Source organism: Oncorhynchus masou, chromosome 20 (assembly GCF_036934945.1).
Source record: "Oncorhynchus masou masou isolate Uvic2021 chromosome 20, UVic_Omas_1.1, whole genome shotgun sequence".
NCBI classification, from domain to species: Eukaryota; Metazoa; Chordata; class Actinopteri; order Salmoniformes; family Salmonidae; genus Oncorhynchus; species Oncorhynchus masou.
Window position 1 is genome coordinate 8556763 of NC_088231.1, and position 15864 is coordinate 8572626.

Genomic DNA, 15864 nt, shown 5'->3' on the forward strand with positions numbered 1-15864 from the left:
GAAGAGGAGGAAAGCATCAGAGGGTATGTTATTTCTGGGTCATCACCACCCCGATGAGAGGACAACACCTGCCTGGTGACTTCTGTTGTTAAGCACAGCCAGGTGGGGACAATAACTACATAACAGAATTATGTAAAATATCATATGTCACGTTTCAGTTTTGATAGTTGTAATTATATGAGGTGCTGTCAGCGCATATGTGGTTCATGTAGTAGTAGGACACTGGTGTCAACCACTAGAGCCTACCGTTTCATGAAGATATTTATGATGTAGGAGCTGCTGGTTTATGAAAGATGGTTTTTGGTGCGTGCTCAATGTAGCCTCCTCCAGGATGCATTTTTTTTGCATGCGTGTGAACCTAAACCATCACAACGCCTCTCAACGCCTCAGAGCTGTAAGGGTGTTATGACACTTTTGGGGTTGTGTGGGTTTTTGGGATCCTTCAGGGGTGCAGTGATGGTTGAGCTCAGCTGCCCCAGTGCATTGTGGGGGAGAGAGGGTGTGAAGGTACTCACGCTCTATTCGCTCCTAGCAGTCGGTGAGTGAGGTTATTTTTCTTCCAAAAATATATTGCATTGATATATGTTTTTTTATGAGCGTATACATACCAAAAATGTAGTTGCTAACTTTTTCATGTGTTTAAAATAACTGATATTTGTGATTTACAATTGATGTGAAATTGATGTGAAATATACCAGAGAGAAGAGATACAAACATATCAATATTTCCCTCTCCTTTTCTGTCGATCTCTTTCTCTCATCCACCAGTACACACATCCCATGCCCAGCCTCCCCTCCCTCTCTCCCTCCCGGCCAAAATCGTTGTCCCCCCTCCCTGGCACTCTCTGCCCCTGTTGCAGGCTGATCTGGGCTCACTGTTCTCCAACTCCAGCCCCTTCGCCTTCTCCCAGTCCCTGCTCATGGTGCCTCCGGCTGGGGAAGCCTCCAAAGCGGGGGTCCGGGCTTCATTCGGGCCTTACTCTGTCAGCCAGGTAAATCAATTGGGATTGTGCTCATTGACAGTCAGCAGAATGCTGTAGATCTCTGCTTATACATTTAAAGAATTAGTTCCATAGATTTTGTATTATTCCTGTGTCCTAAGAAGTAGCAGGATAATATGTAACGCAGAGATCTTCCTCTAACCCTCTCTCTAACAGTGTAACCTGCTCTCGCTCTCCTTCTCTCACTCCTCAGCTGGTCTCTGGGCCCATCCTCCCCCTCTCCCCTCCTCTGTCTGCGTCTCTCCTCTCTAAACACGTGGAGAGAGAGAGGGATGAAGGAGGAAAGGAGAGGTACAGGGTGCGGGTGTTGTTCCATGTACGAGGGGACACCAGCAGAGGGAGCTGTATCACCCTCCACGCCTTCAAAGAGACCGAGGAGCAGAGGGCTTCGTGTATCACACAGGTGTGTGCGTGCGTCCGGGCACACACTATATTCAGCCACCATCACCTGTGACCATTCAAAAGACTGAGACCAGACTAAACGTTTTCTTTGGAACTCTAGCGGGACTCGGAATGATGGATATGTTGTATTGTGTGTTTGTTACACTGGCCAACACACTGAAATGTTCTGTTCTATATAACGTGTGACACCAAACGCTCACCAATCCCTCTCTTCATCCATTTCTCCTCTCTCCTTCCCAGCCTCCATTGGGTCTGTGTGTGGTGACACTGGCCCTACCTAAGGACTGGTTTGAGGCGGACCAGACCAGTCAGCCCTATCTCGGCCCCAACCAGCGTGCCAGACACACACACCGACACCGCAATCGGGGACGACGGCACGAGGGTGTTGTCGTCGGTGGAGCTGGTGGCATCCCCTTCCCAGGCGCCCTCAGATATAGCCCCACCCACACTGGAGACCGCATCCAGTTGTACTACTCATTGTTCGGCACAGCGTCCAACATCAAACTAGCACCCCCTAGGTGTGTGGAAGACAAATTACCACAGTCTCAGAGACAGTTGATGTATATAGGAGCTGTGACTCTGAGGGAGTACAATAAGGGGAAAGAGGCCAACAGGACCAAAGAGGAAATAGACTGTTGCAATGGACAGGAAGAGGAGGAGCTACGGTTGGATTCCAATGTGCTGATTCGCTATCGCAGGGGACCGGTCCGCACGGGACAGCCAATAGGGATTTCTGTGAACCTGAGGACCAATTTCAGTGCAGAGTTTGTTGTTATCCGGTAAGTATTTTATTACGTGATGCTCTGTGACGTAAGTGATAATCCAGCAACACAGTACGTAGTACATGTACATTGGGGCCGGCAGATCGCCTAGTGGTTAGAGAGGAGAGCCGGAGGGTTGCAACTTCGAATCCTGGGTCCGACGGGAAAAATCTGTCAGGAAGTGAGCTGGCAACCGGAGGGTTGGTATCAAATCCTAGATGCCAGTCTGCCGCTGTGCCCACGTAACACCCCCCAACAACAGCTCCCCGGGCACCTTTTGATACACTTTTGATACGCCCTTATTCAGAGTGACAAACAGTAAGTCACGCTATATCTGTATGTGTCTCTTCCAGACTGAAGGTGAAGAAAGGCCTTTTGTCTCTGGTTGCCCAGCGCTCTCTGAACTCTGACCTCTGGGTTGTGAACCTGGAGAAAACGCAGGGCTCCAAACATGACGTCATCTCCATCATCTGCCACAAACTGGCGGGACACATGGACAGCGACAGGTATTACTTCATCATATATATTACTGTACAATATTACTCAGGTACAATATTACCTCAGAGAAGGAACATATTCAATTTAACCGGTTTGTGACTTGACACATTATCAAAATGGCATGCATGTGATACCACATATGTGAGAGAAAATTACTCTATTGAATATTCCAACACATGTGATTTATTTCCATCAAATGGCTTTTTTCTTATCCTCCCCACTCTTCTCCCTACTCTCGCTCTCTCTCCTCCCCACTCCTCACCCTTTTTCCTCCGCTTTCTCCCGTCGCCGTCCTCCCGCCTCCTCTCCCTCAGTCCCGCTGCTCTGCAGCAGGTTGCCTGTCTGTCAGTAGACGGCTTGCGAAGGAGTTTCGGGGTTGCCATGACTGTGTCGGCCAGCTGGTGGGTGGAGTACTCAGGCCGTAATAACCCTCCGACACCACGCGGCGGAGTAGTGAGCAGCTTCTCCTTCACTGACAGAGAGATAGTGGGCATCTCTCCCATAACTGAGGTAGGTAAGAACTTTATTAAATCAGGGCCAGTTTCCCCGGGGACACAGAGTCGTCCATTGAACATGCCTCTTAGTCCAAAACTCTTAGTCAGGAAAAAAAAACGTGCATCTTAGTCCAGAACTCTTAGGAAGGGAAATTGGCCCACGGTGTATTTGCTTCTTCTTGTTACATCATCTGTATGTACTATGCAGTAGAATAAAGGATCATGCGATAGCCATATACAGTGCCTTTGCGAAAGTATTCGGCCCCCTTGAACTTTGCGACCTTTTGCCACATTTCAGGCTTCAAACATAAAGATATAAAACTGTATTTTTTGTGAAGAATCAACAACATGTGGGACACAATCATGAAGTGGAACGACATTTATTGGATATTTCAAACTTTTACAAATCAAAAACTGAAAAATTGGGCGCGCAAAATTATTCAGCCCCCTTAAGTTAATACTTTGTAGCGCCACCTTTTGCTGCGATTACAGCTGTAAGTCGCTTGGGGTATGTCTCTATCAGTTTTGCACATCGAGAGACTGACATTTTTTCCCATTCCTCCTTGCAAAACAGCTCGAGCTCAGTGAGGTTGGATGGAGAGCATTTGTGAACAGCAGTTTTCAGTTCTTTCCACAGATTCTCGATTGGATTCAGGTCTGGACTTTGACTTGGCCATTCTAACACCTGGATATGTTTATTCCATTGTAGATTTTGCTTTATGTTTTGGATCATTGTCTTGTTGGAAGACAAATCTCCGTCCCAGTCTCAGGTCTTTTGCAGACTCCATCAGGTTTTCTTCCAGAATGGTCCTGTATTTGGCTCCATCCATCTTCCCATCAATTTTAACCATCTTCCCTGTCCCTGCTGAAGAAAAGCAGGCCCAAACCATGATGCTGCCACCACCATGTTTGACAGTGGGTATGATGTGTTCAGGGTGATGAGCTGTGTTGCTTTTACGCCAAACATAACGTTTTGCATTGTTGCCAAAAAGTTCAATTTTGGTTTCATCTGACCAGAGCACATTCTTCCAAATGTTTGGTGTGTCTCCCAGGTCCCAACTTTAAACGACACATTTTATGGATATCTTTAAGAAATGGCTTTCTTCTTGCCACTCTTCCATAAAGGCCAGATTTGTGCAATATACGACTGATTGTTGTCCTATGGACAGAGTTTCCCACCTCAGCTGTAGATCTCTGCAGTTCATCCAGAGTGATCATGGGCCTCTTGGCTGCAGATCAGTCTTCTCCTTGTATGAGCTGAAAGTTTAGAGGGACGGCCAGGTCTTGGTAGATTTGCAGTGGTCTGATACTCCTTCCATTTCAATATTATTGCTTGCACAGTGCTCCTTGGGATGTTTAAAGCTTGGGAAATCTTTTTGTATCCAAATCCGGCTTTAAACTTCTTCACAACAGTATCTCGGACCTGCCTGGTGTGTTTCTTGTTCTTCATGATGCTCTCTGTGCTTTTAACGGACCTCTGAGACTATCACAGTGCAGGTGCATTTATACGGAGACTTGATTACACACAGCTGGATTGTATTTATCATCATTAGTCATTTAGGTCAACATTGGATCATTCAGAGATCCTCACTGAACTTCTGGAGAGAGTTTGCTGCACTGAAAGTAAAGGGGCTGAATAATTTTGCACGCCCAATTTTTCAGTTTTTGATTTGTTAAAAAAGTTTGAAATATCCAATAAATGTCGTTCCACTTCATGATTGTGTCCCACTTGTTGTTGATTCTTCACAAAAAATACAGTTTTATATCTTTATATTTTAATTCTGAAATGTGGCAAAAGGTCGCAAAGTTCAAGGGGGCCGAATACTTTCGCAAGGCACTGTACATCTCCATACATCTACGGTCCCTTAGTGTTTCGGTGAAACTGTTTTTGCCTTTAAAAAGCTCAGTTTGTTTATTCCTAAATAAGGCCAATAAACTAAACTTGTTGTCATCAACACACAGATTGGCATGATCATCAACACGGCCATCTTGACCAGCGAGCCCGTGTCACTTCCTGTCATTGTGCTGGCAGTGGGGCATGATGGGAAGGTGTCTGATATCACCGCGGCGGTGAAGTGTCAGTCGTCCAACGATGATATCATCAAGGTAACCAGACACGACTGTACATACTGTATACGCACACACACACTCACACACAAAAGATGGCACAGCAGTGGAAAGCAGCTGTTTTACGGGTTCCTGAACAATTCTGCTATTTTGTGAGTTTTTTTATGCTGATATTAACCGCCATTATTTCCTATGACAAAAAAAAAACAGCTTCTGGACAACAGAACAGCAATCACTAACCTCGATTTGAATGACAATTTCTACTTCCGCCAGTTGGCACATCTGGACGTCGGTACCTCTGGACCAAGCCATAATCCCTGGGACTCAAAAGAGGAAGAGAAAGGCAAACAAGAGAGGAAAACGAGCCGGCATCCTGATGAGACTGTGTTGGCGAGCAGATAAACCGCCTCTACCGTCTGTTCTATTGGCAAATGTAAAATCACTGGAGAACCAACTGGATTAGCTCCGTTTGAGACTATCCTATCAACAAGACCTGAACGACTGTAATAAGATGGGTGTGTTTTCCTTTTAACAACAGCTAGTGCGCGATCTCTAATGTTAAGGAAATCGCGAGTTTTTGCTCGCCTGAGTTAGAATACCTCATGATTAGCTGCAGACCATACTTTTTTGCCAGTGGTGTAAAGTACTTAAGTAAAAATACTTGAAAGTACTACTTAAGTAGTCATTTATGACAACTTTTACTTTTACTTCATTACGTTCCGGACAGCCAAAAGTACTCGTCACATTTCAAATGTTTAGCAGGACAGGAAAATATTATAATTCACACACTTATCAAGAGAACATCCCTGGTCACCCCTACTGCCTCTGATCTGGCGGACTCACTAAACACATACTTAGTTTGTAAATGATGTCTGAGTGTTGGAGCGTGCCCCTGGCTATCCACTAATGTAAAACATATATGCTTTTACTTTTGATACTTGAGAAAAACTCTAAAAGTATTTGGTTTTAAATATACTTAAGTATCAAAAGTAAATGTAATTGCTCAAATATACTGATGTAGGATTATACTGGATGACTTTCTCTTTTCATTTTCTATTAAGGTATCCTGACTTTTACTCAAGTATGACAAATAGGTACTTTTTCCACCACTGCTATTTACCAAGAGAGTTCACATCTATATTTTTCCCTAGCTGTTTATCTATCACCACAAACCGATGCTGTCACTAAGTTCGTACTCAACGAGCTGTATATGGCCATAAGCAAACAAGAAAATGCTCATCCAGAGGTGGCGCATACGAGATGCTGCTGATTTGAATACACAGAAACTAAAATATGTTTTACCTCATTTTTACAGGCATGTCACTGTGCAACTAGAGGTGACAAAACTCTTGTTCACCTTTACTCCTCACGCAGAAACGCATACAAGGCTCTCCCTTGCCCCCCCCCCCCTCCGGCAAATCTGACCATGACACTATGCTCCTGATTCCTGTTTACAAGCAAAAACTCAAAGAGGAAGTACCAGTGACACACTCATTACGGAAGTGGGACATTGACGCGGATGCTAAGCTACAGGACTGTTTTGCTAGCAGAGACTGGAATATGTTTTGGGATTCATTTGATAACATTGAGGAGTTAACAACATCAGTCACCGGCTTCATTAACATGTGCATTGACGAGTCGACGACATCATCCCCACAGTATCCATATGTACATATCCCAACCAGAAGCCATAGATTACAGGCAATATCTGCTCTGACATAAAAAAAAAACTAGAGCTGCCGCTTTCAAGGAGCGGGACATTAATCTGGACGTTTTATAAAAGATCCTGCTATGATCTCCAACGAGCCATCAAACAGGCAAAGCGTCAACATAGGACGAAGATTGAATCCTACTACCCCGGCTCTGACAGTTGTTGTATGTGGCAGAGCTTGCAAACTATCACAGATTATAATTGGAAACCCTGCTGCGAGCTGCCCAGTGACGCAAGCCTACCGTACAAGCTAAATGCCTTCTATGCTCGCTTCGAGACATGCAACACTGAACCATGCAACACTGAAAGGCTGGTCATGGCTCACATCAGCACCGTCATCTCTGATACCCTGGACCTACTCCCACTCACATACCGCCCCAACAGATCCACAGATGACACAATCGCTTTTGCACTCCACACTGCCCTTTCCCACCTGGATAAGAGGAACACCTATGTGAGAATGCTGCTCATCGACTACAGCTCAGCGTTCAACAACAAAGTGCCCTCCAAGCTCATCACTAGGCTCAGGACCCTGGGACTGAAATGACTCCGACACCATCATTACGTTTTCAGATGAAGATGAGACAACTTATAGGGAGGTCAGCACAGTGCCAGGATAACAACCTTTCCCTCAACGTCAGCTAGACAAAGGAGCTGATCGTGGAATACAGGAAACGGAAGGCCAAGCATCCATCCACATCGACGGGGCTGTAGTGGAGCGGGTCAAGAGCTTCAAGTTCCTCGGTGTCCACATCATTAAGGAATTAACATGTTCCACGCACATCAACACAGTCATGAAGAAAGCACGACAACGCCTCTTCACCCTCAGGAGGCTGAAAAGATTTGGCATGGGGCCTCAGGTCCACTAAAAGTTATATAGCTGCACCATTGAGAGTATATTGACTGGCTGCATCACCGTTTTATAAGGCAACTGCTTGGTATCCGACTGCAAAGCTCTACAGAGGGTAATGCATACAGCCCAGTACATCACTGGGGCCGAGCTTCCTGCCACCCAGAACCTCTATACCAGGCGGTGTCAAAGGAAGGCCCCAGAAATTGTCAGACTCCAGCCACCCAAGTCATAGACTGTTCTCTCTGCTACTGCACGGCAGGCGGTACCGATGAACCAAGTAAGGAACCAACAGGACCCTTTACAGCTTCTACCCCAACCAAAAAGACTGCTAAATAGTTAACCAAATAGCAACCCGGACTATCTGCATTGACCCCACTTTTGCACTAACTCTTTTGACTCATCACATATGTGGCTGCTAATGTTTATTATCTATCCTTTTGCCTAGTCACTTTACACCTACCTACATGTACATATCTACCTCAATTACGACTGGGTACTGGTACCCTGTGTATTTAGCAAAGTTATCTTTACCCATTAGCTGTGTTCCACATAGTAACTGTGTTCCCCATACCCATACTAACATACTGTATACTACATACATAATGAGTATATACTACATAGTGTAACGACCCTGAGTTTATATGCGTGTAAATCGACTCTGCCGCACCTGCATGGTTTTGCGGCAGTCGATAGCTCGCTGGACTTCGGGCTAGAACGAGACCTGCTCCCTGCTTGTTTCATTACAATACTATTAGTTCGTGTTCGTATACTGTAAACGAACAGTATGCTTTCAGTTGAGCATACGAGCTCTTCTCATGTTTACCGGAAGTTGATGTTGTTGCTATGCAACCTCTTGCTAGCTTGTTAGCATAACAAATGACTAGTTAGACATTTTACGACTTTGGGTGTGATCTTAAATTCAATCCGGAATGCCAGAATGCACTCTTAAATTCAGAGAGTTGTCAGATTGTCCATTTGTAAATTCAGAGCGTTTCGCTCACGGAGCGTTCAGGACGAGGAGTAGGGTTGATTTGAGCGTTCTGACCTTACTGCGGCTGTCAAGCACCCAAGCTAACGTTGGCTGGCTCGCTAGCTGTTTCCAGACACAAATGAGACCACTCTGGCCATTTTACTCGCCCTAGCAGAGCTGGTTAGGCAGTTTTAATGTTATCCAGAGCGTTGGTGGCTGTAACTGTGCTGCTGGCAACAATTTAATTACGCTTTTTTTGCCGCCATTTATTGACACCGACCATATTCAACTGATATTGAGCGTTGGCAAATTCAATATTCTGCGCTCTGGTACACTCAGACGAGAGTAACGTTACCCTGATATCTGTTATCGGAGTAACGTTAGATAGCCAGAGCAAATCTATGAAAGCACCCGAATGTCCATTAAGAATGCACAACGACTATACCATTTAGCTAAACTAAGAATTACGGGAATAATCAAGTCAAAAAACATTGGGTAGTGAGGTAGATAGCCTATAGTTAATATACTGGCAATTTTGAAGTATAAGTAGCCAACTAACGTTAGCGTATCATTACAGCAGTATGTCCCTATGTGGTTCGTAAGGACAGCGTAGGTAAACAATTGTCAGCCAATTTAACGTGTAAGGTAACTTGTTTGAAAATAAATGACTTTAATACATGTTCTTAACATTTGTCATAATTAGTCAAAACAATGAATTTGAATCCCCTCTCGTTATACTTTGACTGCATATTGTCTGACATTTTCTTAAAATTATGCATTATGAGGCCTAAAGTACGGAAATAGTATCTATACTTCATATTTTGGCAAATTTAGTACAACTTCCAGGAACGTTTGGCATAATAACTATATACAGACTATGAACAGTAAGCATACGATATACTCAATACACGTCACAAATAGAACGGTTGGTATGATTATTTCAAACAGTTGTGTATTGTATGCTTGTGTATTTATTCCTCTTGTTATTACTTTTATATTTTTCTCTGCATTGTTGGGAAGGGCCCGTACGTAAGCGTTTCACTGTTAGTGTACACCTGTTGTTTTACTAAGCATGTGACAAATAAAATGTTATTTGTTTGGATTGATTTGACACACAATCCTCCACTCCCATTATCACCCTCTGATTTGATTCAACAGGTGTCAAGCGATTGCTCAACCCTCTTCGTCGACGGAAGTGAATCAGGGGTGGGCAGCACCTGCGTAGGGGTGGAGTTTCTCCTGGGCACGCTCAGTGGTTCCCTATGTCTGTCGGTGTGGGCTCCTGTCGTCCCGCTGCGCGTCTCACTGTCCGATAACGAGCTGAGCGCCATCGATGGCTGGAACCACGACACGGAGAACGGGTGAGTCCCTGGGCGTGCGTGCGTCGAGATGAAGACACACTGAGCAGGAATGACATAAAGCAGGATTAGACATGGCCATGTCATTAACATCAAGATTCCTAGAGCAGTTGATAGAATGAGGGGGAATACAACAGTTAGAACTTCCATTTTTATGTGTTTTTATTGAACCTTTATTTATCTAGGTAAGTCAATTAAGAACAAATTATTTTTTACAATGATGGCCTGGCAATCTGTTCCCAGTTCACCTCCTGGTCTCCTTTTAACATAATCCCCTTTCCTACTCCATCTTTATCTGTCTCAAAACAGAGCAGGAGGTTGAAACACCGAACCAGGAATGCCCAGTGGTGGAAAAAGTACTCCATTTTCATACTTGAGTAAAAGTAGAGATACCTTAATAGAAAATGACAAAAAGTATTTGCTTTTAAATATACTTAAGTATCAAACTAAATGTAATTGCTAAAATATACTGAAGTATCAAAAGTGAAAGCACAAATAATAAAGAATTCCTTATATTAAGTAAATCAGACAGCACAATTGTATTTTTTTATTTACGCATAGCCAGGGTCACACCAACACTCAGACATCATTTAAAAACAACGCATTTGTGTTTAGTGAGTCCGCCAGATCAGAGGTAGTAGGGATGACCAGGTATGTTCTCTTGATAAATGTGCAAATTGGACCATTTTCTGTCCTGCTAAGCATTCGAAATGTAACAAGTACTTTTGCGTGTCAGGGAAAATGTATGGAGTAAAAAGTACAGCGTTTTCTTTAGGAATATAGTGAAATAAATGTAGTCCAAAATGTAAAGAAAAGTACAGATACCCCAAAAAACGACATAAGTTGTACTTTAAAGTATTTTTACTTAAGTACTTTACATCACTGGGAATGTCTGGTAGAACATTTATAGGGATGTGTCCCACTTGGCACGCTATTCCCTATATAGTGCACTACTTTTGACCAGAGCCATATGGACCCTTGTCAAAAGTAGTACACTATATAAGGATTAAGGTGCGATTTGACACAAACGCAAGGTCTACTGCCAAAAAGCGTCATTCACCATACAAACACTACAGGCAAACAGCTGGTAGAAGAGACTACTAATTCTCTAACCCAGTGCCTTAAAATAGGCTCTCTGCATTATCCAGCTCTTATTCCTAGATGGCACATACTCAAAAACTCAAACACAAACAAAACATTATGACTTGGCGTCAATTCCATTTAAATTCCAGTCAATTCAGAAAGTACACCATAATTCCAATTCCAATTATCTTCGATGGTTTTCACGAGGAAAAATGGGAATTTGAATTGGAGTTTGTTTTACTTTTTGAATTGACTGGAATTTAAATGGAATTTACCCCAACCTTCAACATATTTATGCTAATGTCTCCATTTCTGGTTTTGCCCAGCTTCTATGCCACATTCAGATGTGTATAAAATCTCTCTCTCCTCATCCATCCATCCTTCTCTCACGACCCCCCACCCCCTCTCTCATACCCCCATCTCATACCTCTCTTTTCCTCCCTCCATTTCTTTCCCTGCTCCCCAGCTGTTCTCCAGTGTATCAGAGGTCCACGGTTCAGGTTCTGACCCAGTTCAGTGCTCAGGGGGGCCAGGGGCAGCTGACCTACCTGCTGGGCTCCTCTGATTGGTTTGTGGATGCCACAGAGTTGGTCCGTAATTGGCTGAGGGTAGAGAATCCACGCGTGGCGGTCCTCGACAAGCAGAGCAATCTGATTGGTCTACACCCGGGGAAAACTTCTGTTCGTGTGAGTACCAGAAACTCAGCAAAAAAAGAAACATCCTCTCACTGTCAACTTTGTTTTTTGTTTTGTTTTACCCCCTAACTTCGTGGTATCCAACTGTTAGTAGTTACTATCTTGTCTCATCGCTACAACTCCCGTACGGGCTCGGGAGAGACGAAGGTCGAAAGCCATGCGGCCCTAGCCCTCACCCTCCGATCCAACAGGTCCCAGACGTGCTCAATGGGATTGAGATCCGGGCTCTTCGCTGGTCATGGCAGAACACTGACATTCCTGTCTAGCATGAAATCACTCACAGAACGAGCAGTATGGCTGGTGGCATTGTCATGCTGGAGAATCATGTCAGGATGAGCCTGCAGGAAGGGTAGCACATGAGGGAGGAGGATGTCTTCCCTGTAATGCACAGCGTTGAGATTGCCTGTAATGACAACAAGCTCAGTCCGATGATGCTGTGACACACCGCCCCAGACCATGACGGACCCTCCATCTCCAAATAGATCCCGCTCCAGAGTACAGGCCTCGGTGGAACGCTCATTCCTTCGAAGATAAACGCAAATCCGACCACCACTCCTGGTGAGACAAAACCGTGACTCGTCAGTAAAGAGCACTTTTTGCCAGTCCTGTCTGGTCCAGCAACGATGGGTTTGTGCCCATAGGCGACGTTGTTGCCCGTGATGTCTGGTGAGGACCTGCCTTACAACAAGCCTACAAGCCCTCAGTCCAGCCTCTCTCAGCCTATTACGGACAGCCTGAGCACTGATGGAGGGATTGTGCGTTCCTGGTGTAACTCGAGCAGTTGTTGTTGCCATCCTCTACCTGTCCGGCAGGTTTGATGTTCGGATGTACTGATCCTGTGCAGGTGTTGTTACACGTGGTCTGCCACTGCGAGGACATTGCAATTTATTGCCCTGGCCACATCTGCAGTCCTCATGCCTCCTTGCAGCATGCCTAAGGCATGTTTACGCATATAAGCAGGGACCCTGGGCATCTTTCTTTGGGTGTTTTTCAGAGTCAGTAGAAAGGCCTCTTTAGTGTCCTAAGTTTTCATAACTGTGACCTTAATTGCCTACCGTCTGTAAGCTGTTCCACAGGTGCATATTCATTTAATTGTTTATGGTTCATTGAACAAGCATGGGAAACAATGTTTAAACCCTTTACAATGAAGATCTTTGAAGTTATTTGGATTTTTACAAATTATCTTTGAAAGACATGGTCCTGAAAAAGGGACGTTTCTTTTTTTGCTGAGTTTATAATACGAACAAGTAATATGATGTTGTATTTTGAATAGCATGGTGAATTTTAGGTGACGGATGGTCATTACCAAAGATGAGATCTCACCAAATGGGAGTAGATCACATGAGACTAGGAGTAAGATTTCCAATATATTTATTACCTATGGAAAGTAAACTTGAACAAGATACAAACAGCAAGTACCTTTATTGACACCCCTCTCTTGTCTCTCAGGTCATATCAAGCCAATGGGACGGTGTGCTGGGTAGCTGTGATGTCACTGTGACCTCTGAACCCGTGAACCCTGGTGACCTCTCAGTGCAGGTTGTGGGAGGACTCGGTATGTCAATCAAAGCAAGCCCTGCCCACCCTGCTGTTGTCACAGCAACAGTGACCGCATACAACATTCTCTACAACCATGGGCAGGTGAGTTCTGTGTTTTTCTTGACCCACTAACTTCACTAAAACGTTTTAGTTTTACATAACAGTAACTTCAGTGGGATGTTTTTTATATTTAGTGGTAGGACATTTGTGCTTCAGTATAGCATGACACTGAACATGTCTCTCTCTCTCTCTCACCCTCTCTCTCCCTCCCCGATCCTTCTCTCTCCCTTGCCCTTCTCTCTCCCCTCTTGCTGCTTCTCTCTCGCTCCCTCCCCCTTCTCTCTCTCCATTGTCCTTCTATCTCCCCCCTCTCTCCACTAGGAAGCGTCCATCAGTGTCTGGCTCCAGTTCAGTGATGATAGTGCCACTTTGCTCTCCGCCTTCAGCCGTGGTACCTTCGCCCTGCGCCTCTCCTCATTGGCAGAGACCGTGGTCGCCGTGACGCCCGGCCCGTCTTTGCGCGTCGTAGCCCAGGGCGAAGGGGGCGGGCCTTTACTGAAAGCAGAACTCCTGGTCACCACCTGCAAGCCAATGGCGAACTCCGTCGACGGGGCCCTGGCCAATCCGAAGGAAGGAAGCGGGACCAGGAGGCTGGCTAAAGGATCTGGTTGGATCAGGGTGAACCTGGACTCTGACCTTCGTCCAATGGGGAGCGAGGAGGCGAACTTGGAGCTGCTCAACATTTCGGACATGTTGATGGAGTCATCTGACAGGGATGTTCAGTACAGCAACTTCCCAGACAATGACATCATCATAGGGAACGTCACTGCCGTCAGCGGCGACGACTACTATGACAAGGCCGGCGATGGGATGATCGCCAGGAACGACCTGGAGAGAGCGGTGTTGACCCCGAATCACGAAGAGAGCGCGGTGTACTTCTCTCCCGGGGTGGAGCGAGAGAGGGAGGAGAAACTGGAGGATAAAGAGATGGAGGTGGGTTTCGGGGCAGTTCTCTCCCTCCTCTGCCTCGCCGCACTCCTCTTCCTGGTGAATTGTCTGCCCTGCGCTTTGAGGGAGAGGAGGAAGAGGAAGGACATGAACGTGGAGGGAGTGGTGGAGGAAGAGTGGGAGGAAGGAGAAGAGGAGGCGAAGGAGGAGGAGGAGGCAAAGGAGGTTGCAGAAAAGAACAAAAAATAACATCATACCCCAGGGTAATATCACTTCATGAGACTACTACAGAAGAGAAGGAGAAAATAACATCATACCCCAGGGTAATATCACTTCATGAGACTACTACAGACGAGAACGATAAAATAACATCATACCCCAGGGTAATATCACTTCATGAGACTACTACAGACGAGAACGATAAAATAACATCATACCCCAGGGTAATATCACTTCATGAGACTACTACAGACGAGAAGAAGAAAATAACATCATACCCCAGGGTAATATCACTTCATGAGACTACTACAGACGAGAAGAAGAAAATAACATCATACCCCAGGGTAATATCACTTCATGAGACTACTACAGAAGAGAACGAGAAAATAACATCATACCCCAGGGTAATATCACTTCATGAGACTACTACAGAAGAGAACGAGAAAATAACATCATACCCCAGGGTAATATCACTTCATGAGACTACTACAGACGAGAAGGAGAAAATAACATCATACCCCAGGGTAATATCACTTCATGAGACTACTACAGACGAGAAGGAGAAAATAACATCATACCCCAGGGTAATATCACTTCATGAGACTACTACAGACAAGAACGAGAAAATAACATCATACCCCAGGGTAATATCACTTCATGAGACTACTACAGACGAGAAGGAGAAAATAACATCATACCCCAGGGTAATATCACTTCATGAGACTACTACAGACGAGAACGAGGGGCAGTCAGATCAAAGCATGGACCATTAAGGCTGCATCCGAATAGGCACTCTAATCCCTTTTAAGAGCCCTGGTCAAAAGTAGTGTACTATGTAGGGAATACGGTGCCCTTTTATTCAGGAGAGAAAGGTTGTTGATAAAAATCAACATTCTTAGGACAATTGACTATATATTCCTGTCACTGTGTCACCAACAATGTTTCTTCATGTCTTACAAGGTCATCTTCGTATAGGCTAGTCTTTTTCTCAGTTGTTTCTTTCTGAATATTTGTCTATCACACATATACACTAACTATCCATCAAATATGTGTGCAGAAACGATGCACGTACACGACTGTACATATCTGTCATATTTCTTCTATTGGTATTATTTCACATTCATCCATGTACAATTTGCCGTCATATTTTTTCGATTTAGGACTCAATTGCAATCCGTATCCGCTGAAGTTCACCGCTATATTACAATTTAATTTTAAAGGCAATGTTCGCAGAGACTGAATTCACTCACGGTAAACGCTGAATAT

The 15864-nt window shown here is 44.8% G+C and overlaps 1 protein-coding gene across 1 annotated transcript; it reads left to right on the forward strand.

Annotated features, from left to right (window-relative positions):
• The first annotated feature begins 344 nt into the window (after positions 1 to 344).
• Positions 345 to 14717, forward strand: tmem132a (transmembrane protein 132A). Its single transcript, XM_064925885.1, has 11 exons — positions 345 to 538; positions 768 to 991; positions 1194 to 1403; positions 1643 to 2181; positions 2517 to 2669; positions 2976 to 3171; positions 5118 to 5261; positions 9915 to 10117; positions 11664 to 11883; positions 13342 to 13533; positions 13813 to 14717. The coding sequence occupies exons 1-11, from the start codon at positions 406 to 408 to the stop codon at positions 14626 to 14628; spliced, it is 3030 nt and encodes a 1009-aa protein (XP_064781957.1). The 5' UTR covers positions 345 to 405; the 3' UTR covers positions 14629 to 14717.
• The last annotated feature ends 1147 nt before the right edge of the window (positions 14718 to 15864 follow it).

Coding starts and splice junctions, on each gene's coding strand:
- tmem132a (XM_064925885.1), top strand. CDS start 406: ATGACACTTTTGGGGTTGTGTGGGTTTTTGGGATCCTTCAGGGGTGCA. Junction 539..767: donor CTATTCGCTCCTAGCAGTCG/GTGAGTGAGGTT, acceptor CTCATCCACCAG/TACACACATCCCATGCCCAG. Junction 10,118..11,663: donor AACCACGACACGGAGAACGG/GTGAGTCCCTGG, acceptor CCTGCTCCCCAG/CTGTTCTCCAGTGTATCAGA.